The following is a 12,503-nucleotide window of genomic DNA, read 5'->3' on the forward strand; positions in this document are numbered from 1 at the left end:
CAACCAACTGAGCACCCGACAGGGGACACTTAATGGCGGCGCCCCGCCGACTCCATTTCCGGTTTCCGCCAGCGTCTGAAAATTCAACGCGAATGCGACGTATTCTGGACCGTTTTGTTTCAACAACCGTATTCAACATGACGTAGCAAACATGGAGACTCAAGCGGAGGTCGGCTCCGCCTCATGGAACTACATTTAACTCATTCAGAGTTGACGAAAAAACATTGGATCTTTGTTACAGGCGATTATACAAATATGAACACATAGTTATGGACAATATATTAAATTCGAGTTCTTCTAAATATTACACACTGTAGCTTTAATGTGTGTATGCTACAAATAGAACTAATGTGCTTCCACTAAACACTAAATAAACCACATGTAGGTGTAAAATAATTTCAAAACGGTTTTCAGTCTCTCAGATCTGGCCATCACGAATCCCAATCTCTCCTCTTGTTCTCACACGCTCCACTCCGCTGCCTCGTGTGGCAGTGAACAGTCGTGCTGGTGCTAAAGGGGCAGTGCGTGTTCTGACAGTTGTGAGTTGATTATCAGAACATGATCTTCACTGTGGCGCGGAACAAGAGGAGAACAGACAGGGAGACACAGATGGTATCAGCAAAACAATGGTGGGAAAGAATAGTCGAACCTTGGAGGGAATGAAGAATAAGGGAGCGCAGGGAGGCAAATAGATTTGACTAAAATGACTTGTGATAAGGATGAATGAGGAAAGGCGTGTGCGTGTGTGTGTGTGTGTGAGAGAGTGTGCTTGTGCATATGTTTGAGAACACGAGTGACAATTAATTCAACTTCAGAGAGAATCGATAATGCCCTTATTTCTAGACTTAATTAATAACCTGGTGCCCCTGAAATTAAACAGTCAAGCCCCAAAACCGTTTGTTTATCTTTGCCTCGTGTGTTCGTTTGCACATACGTGTGTACACACACACACACACACACACACACACACACATACGTCGTCCACTAATCACACAGCTACCGGCAGCTCAGTTGTACAAAGACACTGACTCCCTCAGCCATCTTTCATCTCCTAATTGAATAGTGGAGATAGACACACACACACACACACACCAGCAATCTGCTGAGAATCTTGTCCCTTTGATGCCACTGTGGTTCGATGTCTTGTTTCATTATAACATATGTACGCATCGCAAACAGTCACACTGTTGCACATGTGTGATGTAAATGTAGGCCGCCTTCGTCCTGCGTTACGAGCTATTAGCAGCATATGGTCCATGAAAGTCTCCATTTGCCCAGGACACAATTCATTTCAATATTTAAAGAATAGGATGAATAGGGGAAAAAAAGGAAAAAGCAGAAATGAATGAGTGGAGAAACGTATTCAGTGCACATGTCACTACACAGGACACACACACACACACACATGCATTTAAGTAGCGCGGTCACAGTCGGCTCCCGGCTGATTTCTGATTTTTGTAATCGAGGATTAGACAGAAACCAGATTCCTCTATCTAGATGTCTTCTATAGAAAACTGATTTAATTTCTCTCCATGTCTCTAATCAGATTCTGACACGCATACATGTGTAAGACGAAGGCTTCAGGCGGTATCGCGTCTCCCTGTGATTGCAGAGCGGATTAAAGGAGAGATTATTGCGTTGTAGCGATGCGGGCTGTATTCAAAAATAATAACACCCAAAGGCTGAGGAAAATTGAAAACCAGCCCGACAGTAGCCTCTCTGTTAGTTTCTTAATAATAGAGACTCTGTACGTCAAACGTGACTTTCATGCTGTGAGGCGAAGCTGATCTGTCCCCTTTCACCCAAAACCCCCACACACACGTGTAATATCACCGGCACAGTTGAAGTGCTGCAGCTCTTCCGGGGACTCGTGATGGTGCGACACCTTTTCTAATACACTTCGTTGGCTTTCCTTCACTTTGTCAGTGAAAAAGAAATCAGACTATCTGCAAACTTGTCTCCATCACAAACTCCCACGTCTGCGATGGAGATGAATCTGTGGGTGCTCTGACCTTTTTCCATTAGTTTTTTGTTTTTTGTTTTTTTCTCACAACCCACCACCTTCTTAACTTGTAATGTGTGGAAGCTCCTTCCTTTAATTTGTCATCCGACTGTATACGCGAATCCAGCTCTCACGGACAAAACCACTCGTAACAATAGCTGCGCGACGTTGAACCACCAAAACATCCTTTTAAAAGTATGAACGCGTGTTCAGAATGTGTCAGAATAACCAGAAATGTTTTCCTCTCATTCTTCCCACCCATTTGTTCCGTTCCTGTCACATCACTCCTTTCCAATCCTTCTCCTCTCCTACCCTCTACTCTCCTATTTCATCTTCTTCCACTCTAATCCCTTTTTTTATCTTCCGCCTTTTTTTCCGCCATCCTCTCCGCTTTCCGCAGAGCGGCCCCAGCCACCCAGGAAGTTGTACGTTCCGCAGGACAGCGTCGAGTCTCGCCGCCTCCGCCTCCACTGGCTGACGGGTGGCTCGGGCTCGTCTCCCCTGAGGTACTTCACCGTGCAGGTCAAGCAGCTGCCCAACGGGGACTGGAGCACACACGTGGCCGACGTCGCGCACAACGTCACCGCCTGGACTCTTGACAGGTACACGTCCATCATCTGATTTCAAATTTGACTTCGTTCTCCCACGCTGTGAAAACAAGAACAACTCTGCTTCCGTTCTGTATTTCCATGTCGTCTACCTGGGCCGTCAGCTGGTGAAGCGGTTTATTTTTTTGCTGCCTGCTCAGTATCGCGTATGTGGCCAGCGGGTGCACAAGATAATTCAGCTTGAAAGCTTGACAGCCTCGGCAACAGTATCTGGGGCGGTGGTTTCCATGTCAAGCATCCTCGGAGAAAAACAGGAGTAATGGCTGTGCTTTGCTCTACGGAGGCCCCAATGTGGACATTCGGTTCAGCACGACGCGTTGGAAGTCGTCAGAGCAATCAGCAAAAAACTCTCGCGCTGTGGATGCTTCCTCGGGAATGGAAGGGTGGACGGCAGAGAAGGGAGAATCAGAGCGCCCACAATTTGTATGTATTCAGCACAGGAAATAAAGAAAAAGGTTTTGTGGAGGGCAAAAAAAGCCCACCAGGGAGAGTGGAGTAATCATAATCACTGCAGAAATGCGGCGGATCTCAGTCACCACAATCACACAGGCACAGTAGGAGCTGCTGTCTTTTTTCCCCCCACTCTGCCTCATGTGTCTGCCTTTAATTCTCTCTCTCTCTCTCTCTACATCCATTTTTTTTTGCCTTTTCATCAGTCATCAGCTGTTGTTGTCATCACCACCTCCGTCCAGTAGCCCATGCTTTCAGAAACTATCAGGCATGTGCTTTTGTTTTTTCCTTTGTACGTCCTCGAGCTATCACCTCCACTCATCCTGTGGAAGAGAGGTGCTGCGACGCTATTGGATTTCTCTCTCTTCCCAGTCGTCTCTCTTTATCCCCCCGTCCTCGCCTCCCCATTGAGACTGTCATTATGGCAGCAGGTGATAGCGGGTAAGACTGAATGGCTACTCCAACTACCCTGACAACCTGAGTAGCAGGACGGTGATGAGGTTTATTTTTGTTGAGTGTGTGTGTGTGTGTGTGTGTGTGTGTGTGTGTGTGTGTGTGTGTGTGTGTGTGTGTGTGAGCAGGACTATTTGAGATGCTGGAGACTGTTCTCAGTATCAGAACACGCCTCGGGCAGAGGCTTTTCTGCCGCGAGGCGGTGGCCGCTGCCGTCGTGTTAGTGCCGCTTTCGAGGCCCGTTCCTATCGCTGAATGCTCTCATTGCAGCGCCGGATGGGGGAATTAGCTCACATCTCCGTCTGCTCTCGCCCGTACTTACTTGGGATCTGTCCTTAATTGCTGTTTCCCGGCGAGACGTCTTCGGAACCAAAACATCCCCAAGTCCCCGCGGCTCATTCGCAGACACACACTTTCAAATAATGTCCTAAACATCGCCCCCGTGCTGTCGGTACCACCCTCTTTGAGCATGGTGCCTTTGATGTCCTGTTCCTACGATACCCGCAACCCCATAGGGCGTTTCCTTGTCCCTCACTGGGCCCGCCTCATTATTATACGAAGAAGCCACGTTGGCGGTTCTTCCAGCGCCCGATGAATTTTCAACCGGTCCTCTGCAGTCTCCTGGGCACTCTGTAAATAAAGTCTGGAGAAGGACCCTGCAGGTGGATGTGTGAGCAGGAGTGGAATGACTTGCTTGTTACAAATGGTTGAATGGCTCCTGTGAATTTGTGTTAAATATAGGTTATATCAATTAAGGATTAAGAAAATAACTGTTTTGCAGCCACTTTTGAATTGTGATTCATTTCCCAGTGTTAGGGGAGAGGGGCCGTCGGAACTATTAGCGCTGTGCGGCAGCAACGGGTCCGCGTTCGCTGGGCAGACGGCAAGTGGCTCTCGAGTAAATTGATTTCAAAAACGGCTGATTTGAATTTTTATTCTGTGCTTATTAATGCTTTTCACATCGCACGGGGGAGAAAATGCAGATCCGACGATGTGGTTATATGGCAGTTAAGATGCTGTGGCAGGGCCGACCATTAGGATGGTGTAAGATAATTATTGTACAAGACCTTGTGTGATCTTCAGAGTCCACTGAGAGGAGCGAAACAGGCCTGTGAGAGGTGGCGATGGTGGTTTTTGGAGGAAGTTAAACGCCCCCAGTGGAATTTCTGACCGCCTTGTGTGCTGTGGAGTTATTTTTTGATGAGCAGTCTTCTTTGTATCTTGTATAGTACATGAGCCTTTTCTAGTAGAGTAAGAAGAGAAACCCACAAACCCATGTTAACAATACAGAATCACTCAAAAAAGGTCTTTAAAAGGGGCTTTGCAAGGAAGCAAATTCCATTCAATTGTATCTGAAAGGACTTTGTGTAGAATAGCCGAACAGAGTCAGAAGGAATGAGAGCACACGCTGGTCTTCTTGGCTTGAAGATTAACAATTGGGGATGCAGCTCAGCAACAGCTCTGCAACTTTGGCAAGAACCTACTTTATTGCCAACTGATATTAGTGATACAAAATCACTAATATATTCTTAAAGACAGAGAGATAAACAGAAAGGGATGCACAGAGATCAACTGAACTCGGACCCAATAATACACATGTATCTTATAGTATGTATGAGTCATGGTTGGTTAAGATACAATAAACCAATGTCCCCAATCCACTTTTTTGGCCTTTTGACCCCTTGACCTGTTCCACCCAGCTGAGTCTAAAACCTAAGGTATTAAGGACGAGGACCCTACACCCACACGTCATTCCACCGTACACAAATATCGGAAGTTTGACCGCGAGAACACCTGAGAAAAGTTTTTACACTTTGTCATTTTCACATTGTGGAAACACCGACGAGCTAAAAATTACTCAGTCCAAGTATCAACTGTGAAAACAATCAGAGACAGTCCCGAAGCCAAGAGGCGGCACTGAGATGCAATTTTCACCCATGTCCCATCTTTCAAGTTATTAAAAAAAAGGTGTGAGTCGGATTAACACCTGGTGCCGCCACTGCCATGTGTGAAAATGCATTATGAGAACTCAGAAACGTTTTTCTTCTGACCACTGGTGATTGATGATCATCGTGAGGCTCCGCTCCTCACCAAGACACGCCCTCGGCTGTCGCGGTGTCATAAGCGTCTTGAGTGTAATTGTGTTGCTCTGGTTTTATTGGATACATTTTCAAATGCAAGTTGTTTTTGTGATAAAAATCACACTATAAAAAACAATATTGTGAATGAGGTCCAGCCGCCCTGTCACGACATTTACATCATCAAATGTCGGCTGAACAAAAATGGACATCAAATATTTGATGATTCCCGAATGCGAACATGTACTATACATTTTCATCTGGGTCCTTCCGCACACATGTTTGTGTCTATAGGTTGAAGCCCTTCACATCGTACAAGTTTCGGATGCTGGCCACCAACGACGTAGGGGACAGCGTCCTCAGCAAAGAGACGGAGCCTGTTACGACTCTGCAGGACGGTGAGAGACTGGGACACGGACGGAGCCGGGGGGCGGAAAGAAAGTGGAATAATTTAGCAGAGAAGAACTGCGAGGGGATGGGCGGACGCCTTTCCTGTCTTTGTGCTTTTCTTCTTCTTCTTCTTCTTCTTCCTCACTCTTTTCTTTTTTCACGCGTTTTCTCTCCAGTGCCTGACGAGCCTCCGGTGATCCTCGCAGTGAAACCAACGACCACCACCTCAGTCCTGGTGCAGTGGAAGGTACTTTCATACGCCCTGAGACGCACGAACACAAATACACACGACAAAACTTTGAGTGCAGGGTACTCACTCACTGCGGAGGAAATTATCATTGTTTTGCTGAAGTAGCGAGGGGTCAGAGGGCAGCACGGACAGATTGATGAGATGGAGGGAGAGAGGGATGAACAGACGGCGTGGACAGACAGTCACGGGTAGGGGAGGGAAACGTTCGACGTCCTAATGAGAAAATATCAGCAGGAGAGATGTTAGAGGGCAAGGGAGCCAAGCGTCGTCCATCAACGGAGGAAAAAAAGAGAGGAAAGGAGAGCTCTAGTAATAGAGGCGGTTCAGAGCCACGGCGATATGGGAAGAGACGGTAAATAAGGCATGGCAACTTCACTGCTTGTCGCTCTTCCTCCTCTATTTTGGAAACGTCTCCTCTGGCTCCTTCTAGCCTTATATCAAGGCAGGAGGAGGCAGTGAAAAAACAAAGTCACCGGCAATTTCATCATCCTTTGCAAAGAGTGCCAAGCCCACTGAAGCATCGCTTTGTCTGTGCAAGGCGTCTCTTTAAAGTGGACTGTGCTGATCAAACACTGCTCTGCCAGCCTGCCCGGGTCCTGTCAGTCAACCAGAACAACGGAAACGTTTCTTAGCAGACTCGCAGAGTCTTTTCAGACGTTTACTATTGCACTAATGATTCTCTCCGCATGTGCCTGTGTGCGCGCCTGTTCGCAGCGCCCCGCTGACGACAGCATTAACGGGCTGTTGACTGGATTCCGGCTCTACTACAGAGAGCTGCCAGTGAACGCCTCCGCTTTCACCGAGGCAGAAGTCCAGACGACCAGAACTACCAGCGCAAGTTCCCTCATTACAAGTGAGTAGTGCTGACGCTACACCTGTCCAGCTTCGTCTCTTCTCGCACGCCACGTGGGCCCGTGCACAGAAATAACTGTCACTGTCACTCTTCTGTCGCTTTAAAGGGGCAGTAGGCGATTTTTGCTGAATTGTGTGTGTATTGGATTAAAATCGCTTACTGCCCCTTTAACTTGTTTGTACATTTTTTTTAAACTACTGTTTTTTTTCATTGTAAAAAAAAAACAACGGCCAACTTCTTTTTTTTTTATTCCGGCATTTTACAAAAAGAACATAGTGAAAGGTCTTAAATGTGCACTTATTGGCCACAAACCTAATATATTAGCATCAAAACACTGGAGCTGATAACTGAAAAAAACAGTCCGCATCGTCAATACTTGATAGTACTGTATATGACTTGGGAACAAAGAAACATTAGTGTACTTGTATTCCAATGTAGAGCTACTTCATCATTGTATTATGAAGAATATTTACGGTAATATCAGACTTATTTCGTTTGGTACACTTACATGCCTATGACCATTTTAACTCACGTAGTTGTAACATGTGGTTACACGTGGGCATGTGGGTAAGAGCTTTACATACATTGTGTACATTGTACGAATATGGCAGATGATCGACCCATTTTTCGATGTCAGGTAATCATATATATAGAATATATAGAACAGTGAATTTATTAGATCGTACATGCCACCTGATTACCAAGGCTCGCTGTAGGTTCGAGCTGCTGCACTGCAATCTTTGATTTAATGAAAACATTTTGTATTATATAGAATCACAAAACAAGCAGTGGAAGAGGATCAGAGATGAAAATTGTTTGCTTTGCACCAATAAGTACAGTGACACTGTTTGTGCAAGATTTATTACCTGACAATCAGACTTGAGGGTTTATTAAAAAAAAAGGGCTTGTTTCACTGTTCACGCTGCATGAGCATTTCTCATGTAACCCATTTTGCAGTGGGTTTTTTCGTTGGATTTCATTCAGAGGTTTTAAATGTTTAAGAAAAAAGAACTTACAGTTGTTGGGTTTTTTTAAAAATACATAAGAAAAATATCTTGTAAGATGTTTTCCACAACAGAGCAGGGACCAGGCAGGAACTCTGCAACTACGATGACCGAGTGAGCTAATGGGCCTCACACCAGGACCCCTTTTTTTACCCTATGAGACAATATTGCAATATAACATTGCAATAATAGAATGTTAATTTTGCACAGTGCTTTATAGTAGATGGAGTATCTGCTCGACTAGATGGGTAATGCTTTGTCCACCCAGCAGCCACTGAGCATGACAAGGATACGGAAACGTAGAAGCCTTGAACATTGTCGTTTTTACGGAATAGCATTATAATTGCACAATTTTATTGTTGAACGTGAAATGTTTATTGATTTTCTCTCCGTCCATGTTTCCCCGCACTCGTCTCAAGCCAAGAGCACCTTCAAGACGGTCAGCAGCGCCTCGCTAACAGAGTTCGAGTTGACTCGTGAGTAAATCAACAGTAAACTGGGGGAGTAAACCTTGAGGGCTCTTTGCCTTACTGGAGGTTTAGTTTGGATTAGCTGTGTGAGACACCAAGTAGGTGTCAATAACAACCACGCCATGTGTTTGCCCTGCGTGTGGTTATTCAAGTTTTATTCCTCTGTAGAGCTGAAGAAGTTCCAACGTTACCAGATTGTTATGACAAGCTACAATATCATCGGAGAGAGCCCACCCTCCATCCCGGTGGAGGTGTCTGTTGGAGAGGCAGGTGAGTGACAACAATGTGTGATCTACAGATATTGTTCACGAACATTGACACAGGGAAGCAGTTCTATTGCTGAATATTGTTTGTCAAGCTGCTTCTCTCCCGTGTGCCTTGTCATAAGGGGAACACGACCGAATACTTTGGACTGGAGTCTAATTTTAAGCGTGATGGCACATTTTCAGACAATGGAAATTGTTTTTCTCGACCAAGGGAACTAAACTGGCCACTTACAACATTTTTCAGGTCTTTCACACATCACATCACAGCCGACGGTGTTTAGTTTTAATGGAGATGGATCCGTAGACACGACCTGGTAGCTGTTATGATTTCAATCATACCACTCCATGTGCGCGTGGTATGATTGAAATCTCTCCAAGAAGCCAGGAAGTGGACGTCAGAGTCGTTGGGATTGTTTTGTCAAAATAAGTCTCCGCTTAGTTGCTTTTGCCGCTTTTTGCCAATCTCGTCCGGTCCGGTCCGGTGCCCCTGTCATTCTCCTCTCTGTCCTGCTTGGTCGTGTCCGCACCTCCTGTCTCGCTCTCAGTGCCCCTTGAGTGACATTGCCTTTGATAGGCTTAGTGGTGCTCTCAATCAGGGACGTGTGTGTGTGTGTGTGTGTGTGTGTGTGTGTGTGTGTGTGTGTGTGTGTGTGTGTGTGTGTGTGTGTGTGTGTGTGTGTGTGTGTGACCACACGCATATCTGAATGTGATCCAGAGCTGCACAAGGTCATCTATTTTATAGTGATGGCCCAACCCCTGTTTAACTTTCTCCGGAGTCAAACCATGGATCCATTAATCAGACAGGAGAACAAATATATCTCACACACGCGCACACACTCACACACACACACACACACACACACACAGAAGCTGCTTTTAGACTTCCACTGAAACTTTCCTGAAATTTTATAAACAGGCTGTATGCGAGAGCGCAAATGTCCCATTCAGCCTATGTCAGAATACAACACGGATATGTCGACGGCAAAGACCGGAAAATGTCCGGACCCAATTTTTTTGGGACATTTCCCAGATTTCATGTATGAAAACAGCCCCACATACACACACACACACACAGCACAGTTACGATGAGAGCATGTTGAAGACACAGGTGGAGCAGAGATGAGCAGTGACAGGCTCCTTTGAAGTGAGTTTATTGTACAGTGTGAGTCCGAGTCAATCAATCTAAAATTCGTTGAATAATTAATCAGGCTGCTGCAAGGCTGTAGTGACAGGACATTTATTACTATCTTTTTTTTTTTTTTCTTCCTGATTTTGAGATGAAGGTGGCGCAAACACCTTGTCAGTGTTGTGTACTTGAGGTCAGTGCTGCTGGATGAGGGGCTGAGTGCAGTCAGGGGAGGGCAGCGTGCAGAGACATGGGCTCAGCTCACGACCCCGTGGTGCTCACCGGTGGCGGTGGTGAGCACAGGCGATGTTGTCATGCCCCAAACCCAAACAGTTTTGCTGCCTGTCACTTTGGTGTCGCTTCTGGATCACCGGGTGCCTTTGGATGCCGTCTGAGAGCAGAGCTGAAGTCCGCAAAGAGCGTCCCGCTGTAAAAGTGCCAGGGGAATTAAAGGTGCAGCAGCAGGCGGGTCACCGCCTCCTCCGTGGTCCTCTCGGCCCCGTAGGCAAATACGAGGGCGTTCAAAGAAGAGTGCTGCCGGACAGAATTGCACATTATGAGCAACACTCACGCGTTGGTTTTTCTTACAATCTCACATTCCCTCCATCAGACCCATCCTGCATTTATAATCAATGTGTGTGTGTGTGTGTGTGTGTAGAGTTTAATAGGTTATACATACCACATGCAGTGGAGTGAGAGGTGAGCATGAGCAGCGGGAGTGGAAGTGGGAGGGGGAGGAAGAAAAGGCTGCAGGGGGATGATGAAATGAGGTGATATGGCCTTTTCCCTTTCCTCAGGTGTTGCTGAGTGTTCATGCATATGTGTGGTACAGTGGAGTAACTAGGTACCGCCTTAGGCCCGTTCTAATTGGAGGACTAGAACATAACTTACCTACTTCCCTCCCTAACAACCTGCTGTACACGCGCACGCACACACACACACACACACACACACACACACACACACACAGTAACCGTCTAACAAAACATCTCCCCTGCTGCAGCTCCATCCGTGGCGCCCCAGTCTATCAGAGTGTCGGCGGTGTCTCCCTCCAGCCTGGAAGTGACCTGGGACACCCCCCCCCTCGAGACCCAGAATGGACTCATCCAAGGATACAAGGTGACACATACATGAAAACCAACACAAACATGTACATGCACACACACACACACACACACAGAGGAAATAATTCCTTGTGACAGGCACATACAATACAGGGGAAAACGCAGCAAACACACATGCTCAGAGTCTCTATGTGGCAGACGCACGGCGCCGGTTTTGTCTGTGTTTAAAATGTCTCCCCTCTTGTCTCTGCTCCGCTGCACCTTCAAGTGCCCTATAGAGACGCGGCAAAGGGAGTGAATTAAGTAAGAGAAAGAATCTGAATATCCTTTAATGGTTTCAATATCACTCCTCTGCCCCCCCCCCCCCCCCCCCCCCCCCCCAGTCCTCCGTCCCCCCCCCCCCCGCGCTTAGCACTTCAAACACAAGGTTATCTGTCCCGCTTTAGACACATTGATTTCTGCAGGAGTAGAGGGAGGACTGGAGAAGAAAGGGGGGAATGTAATATTTGCAGAGTGAAGGAATGAGAGGAGCAAGTGATCCCTGTAGAATCCTGATTAGAGAAGAGGATTGAGCGAATATGCGAATACCAGAGATGGATGGACATGAGGGCGGAAGGGGGGGGGGGGGGGGTAAGGAGATTAAGATGAGAGAAATAGAGCACAGAATTCTATGAATTGAGGTTCAGACTTTTGTGAACACACCTGCTCTTGTGAGATGAGCAGCGCACACACAGCAGGTAGGACTCACTTGACCGCAGAGCCTTTTTCCACTGTTGAGGTTCATTGAAATGCCCAAGAGGGCTTCTTAAGCACAGTGGACGTGACGGGTGAGGGGCAACGGCTTATTCCAAACTATGCAGGTCCCGTCGAGAGGAATCTCTCCAACACACAGCGTGTCAGATGTTGCACGTTATGAAATTTTAGCAACAGATAACCTTCAGCACAAATCAGTTATTCATATTTTGTGATTAAATCAATCCACGACTGCACATTGTCCTTGTCATATCAACTTTTTCTCGATATACTTAGACTATACAGACGCGTCATCCGATCTTCAACAAAATGGGGTCAGGTATTTATAAAATAAGAGAAATAGACACAAAGAAAAAACCTAAAAAAAAAGCTCCTGGGGTTTTTTTTTATTTTTTTATCATGACTTAAAATCCTAAATCAATTCATTAACAAAAGAGATGTTTGCACAATCCATTTAATGTTCATTCATGGTGACTTACAGTTGTATCTTTAAGACTCATTTTGAGCGTCTCACTCTTATCAAATACAAAAAAATAGATCCAAAATGGCAGCGTGGATTACAAAATCCCCCGTCTGCTTCTTACTAAACCGTAAGAATGACGTTTCACGAGAGATATTTCCTATTTCCGGGAATAAAAACTCTTATCCAGACGGTAAACTAATTTTTTTATTTCAAAGTGAGCAAATGCGGGAGTTGTTCTGCATGTCATCACGGTGAGAGCTTGCAGAGGGAGAG

The 12,503-nt window shown here is 46.1% G+C and overlaps 1 protein-coding gene across 2 annotated transcripts in view; it reads left to right on the top strand.

Moving 5' to 3' along the window:
- LOC118312688 (protein sidekick-1-like) overlaps positions 1–12,503 on the top strand; it is a 224,814-nt gene that overhangs the window by 202,097 nt on the left and 10,214 nt on the right. For both annotated transcript variants that reach the window (XM_035637508.2, XM_035637509.2), the window contains 7 exons: positions 2,403–2,604; positions 5,886–5,989; positions 6,158–6,228; positions 6,946–7,084; positions 8,508–8,564; positions 8,727–8,828; positions 10,954–11,069. In XM_035637508.2, the coding sequence (XP_035493401.2) occupies positions 2,403–2,604; positions 5,886–5,989; positions 6,158–6,228; positions 6,946–7,084; positions 8,508–8,564; positions 8,727–8,828; positions 10,954–11,069 (791 nt within the window). The remainder of the gene's footprint in view (positions 1–2,402; positions 2,605–5,885; positions 5,990–6,157; positions 6,229–6,945; positions 7,085–8,507; positions 8,565–8,726; positions 8,829–10,953; positions 11,070–12,503) is intronic.

The sequence above is a fragment of the Scophthalmus maximus genome, chromosome 8, assembly GCF_022379125.1.
Source record: "Scophthalmus maximus strain ysfricsl-2021 chromosome 8, ASM2237912v1, whole genome shotgun sequence".
NCBI lineage: Eukaryota > Metazoa > Chordata > Actinopteri > Pleuronectiformes > Scophthalmidae > Scophthalmus > Scophthalmus maximus.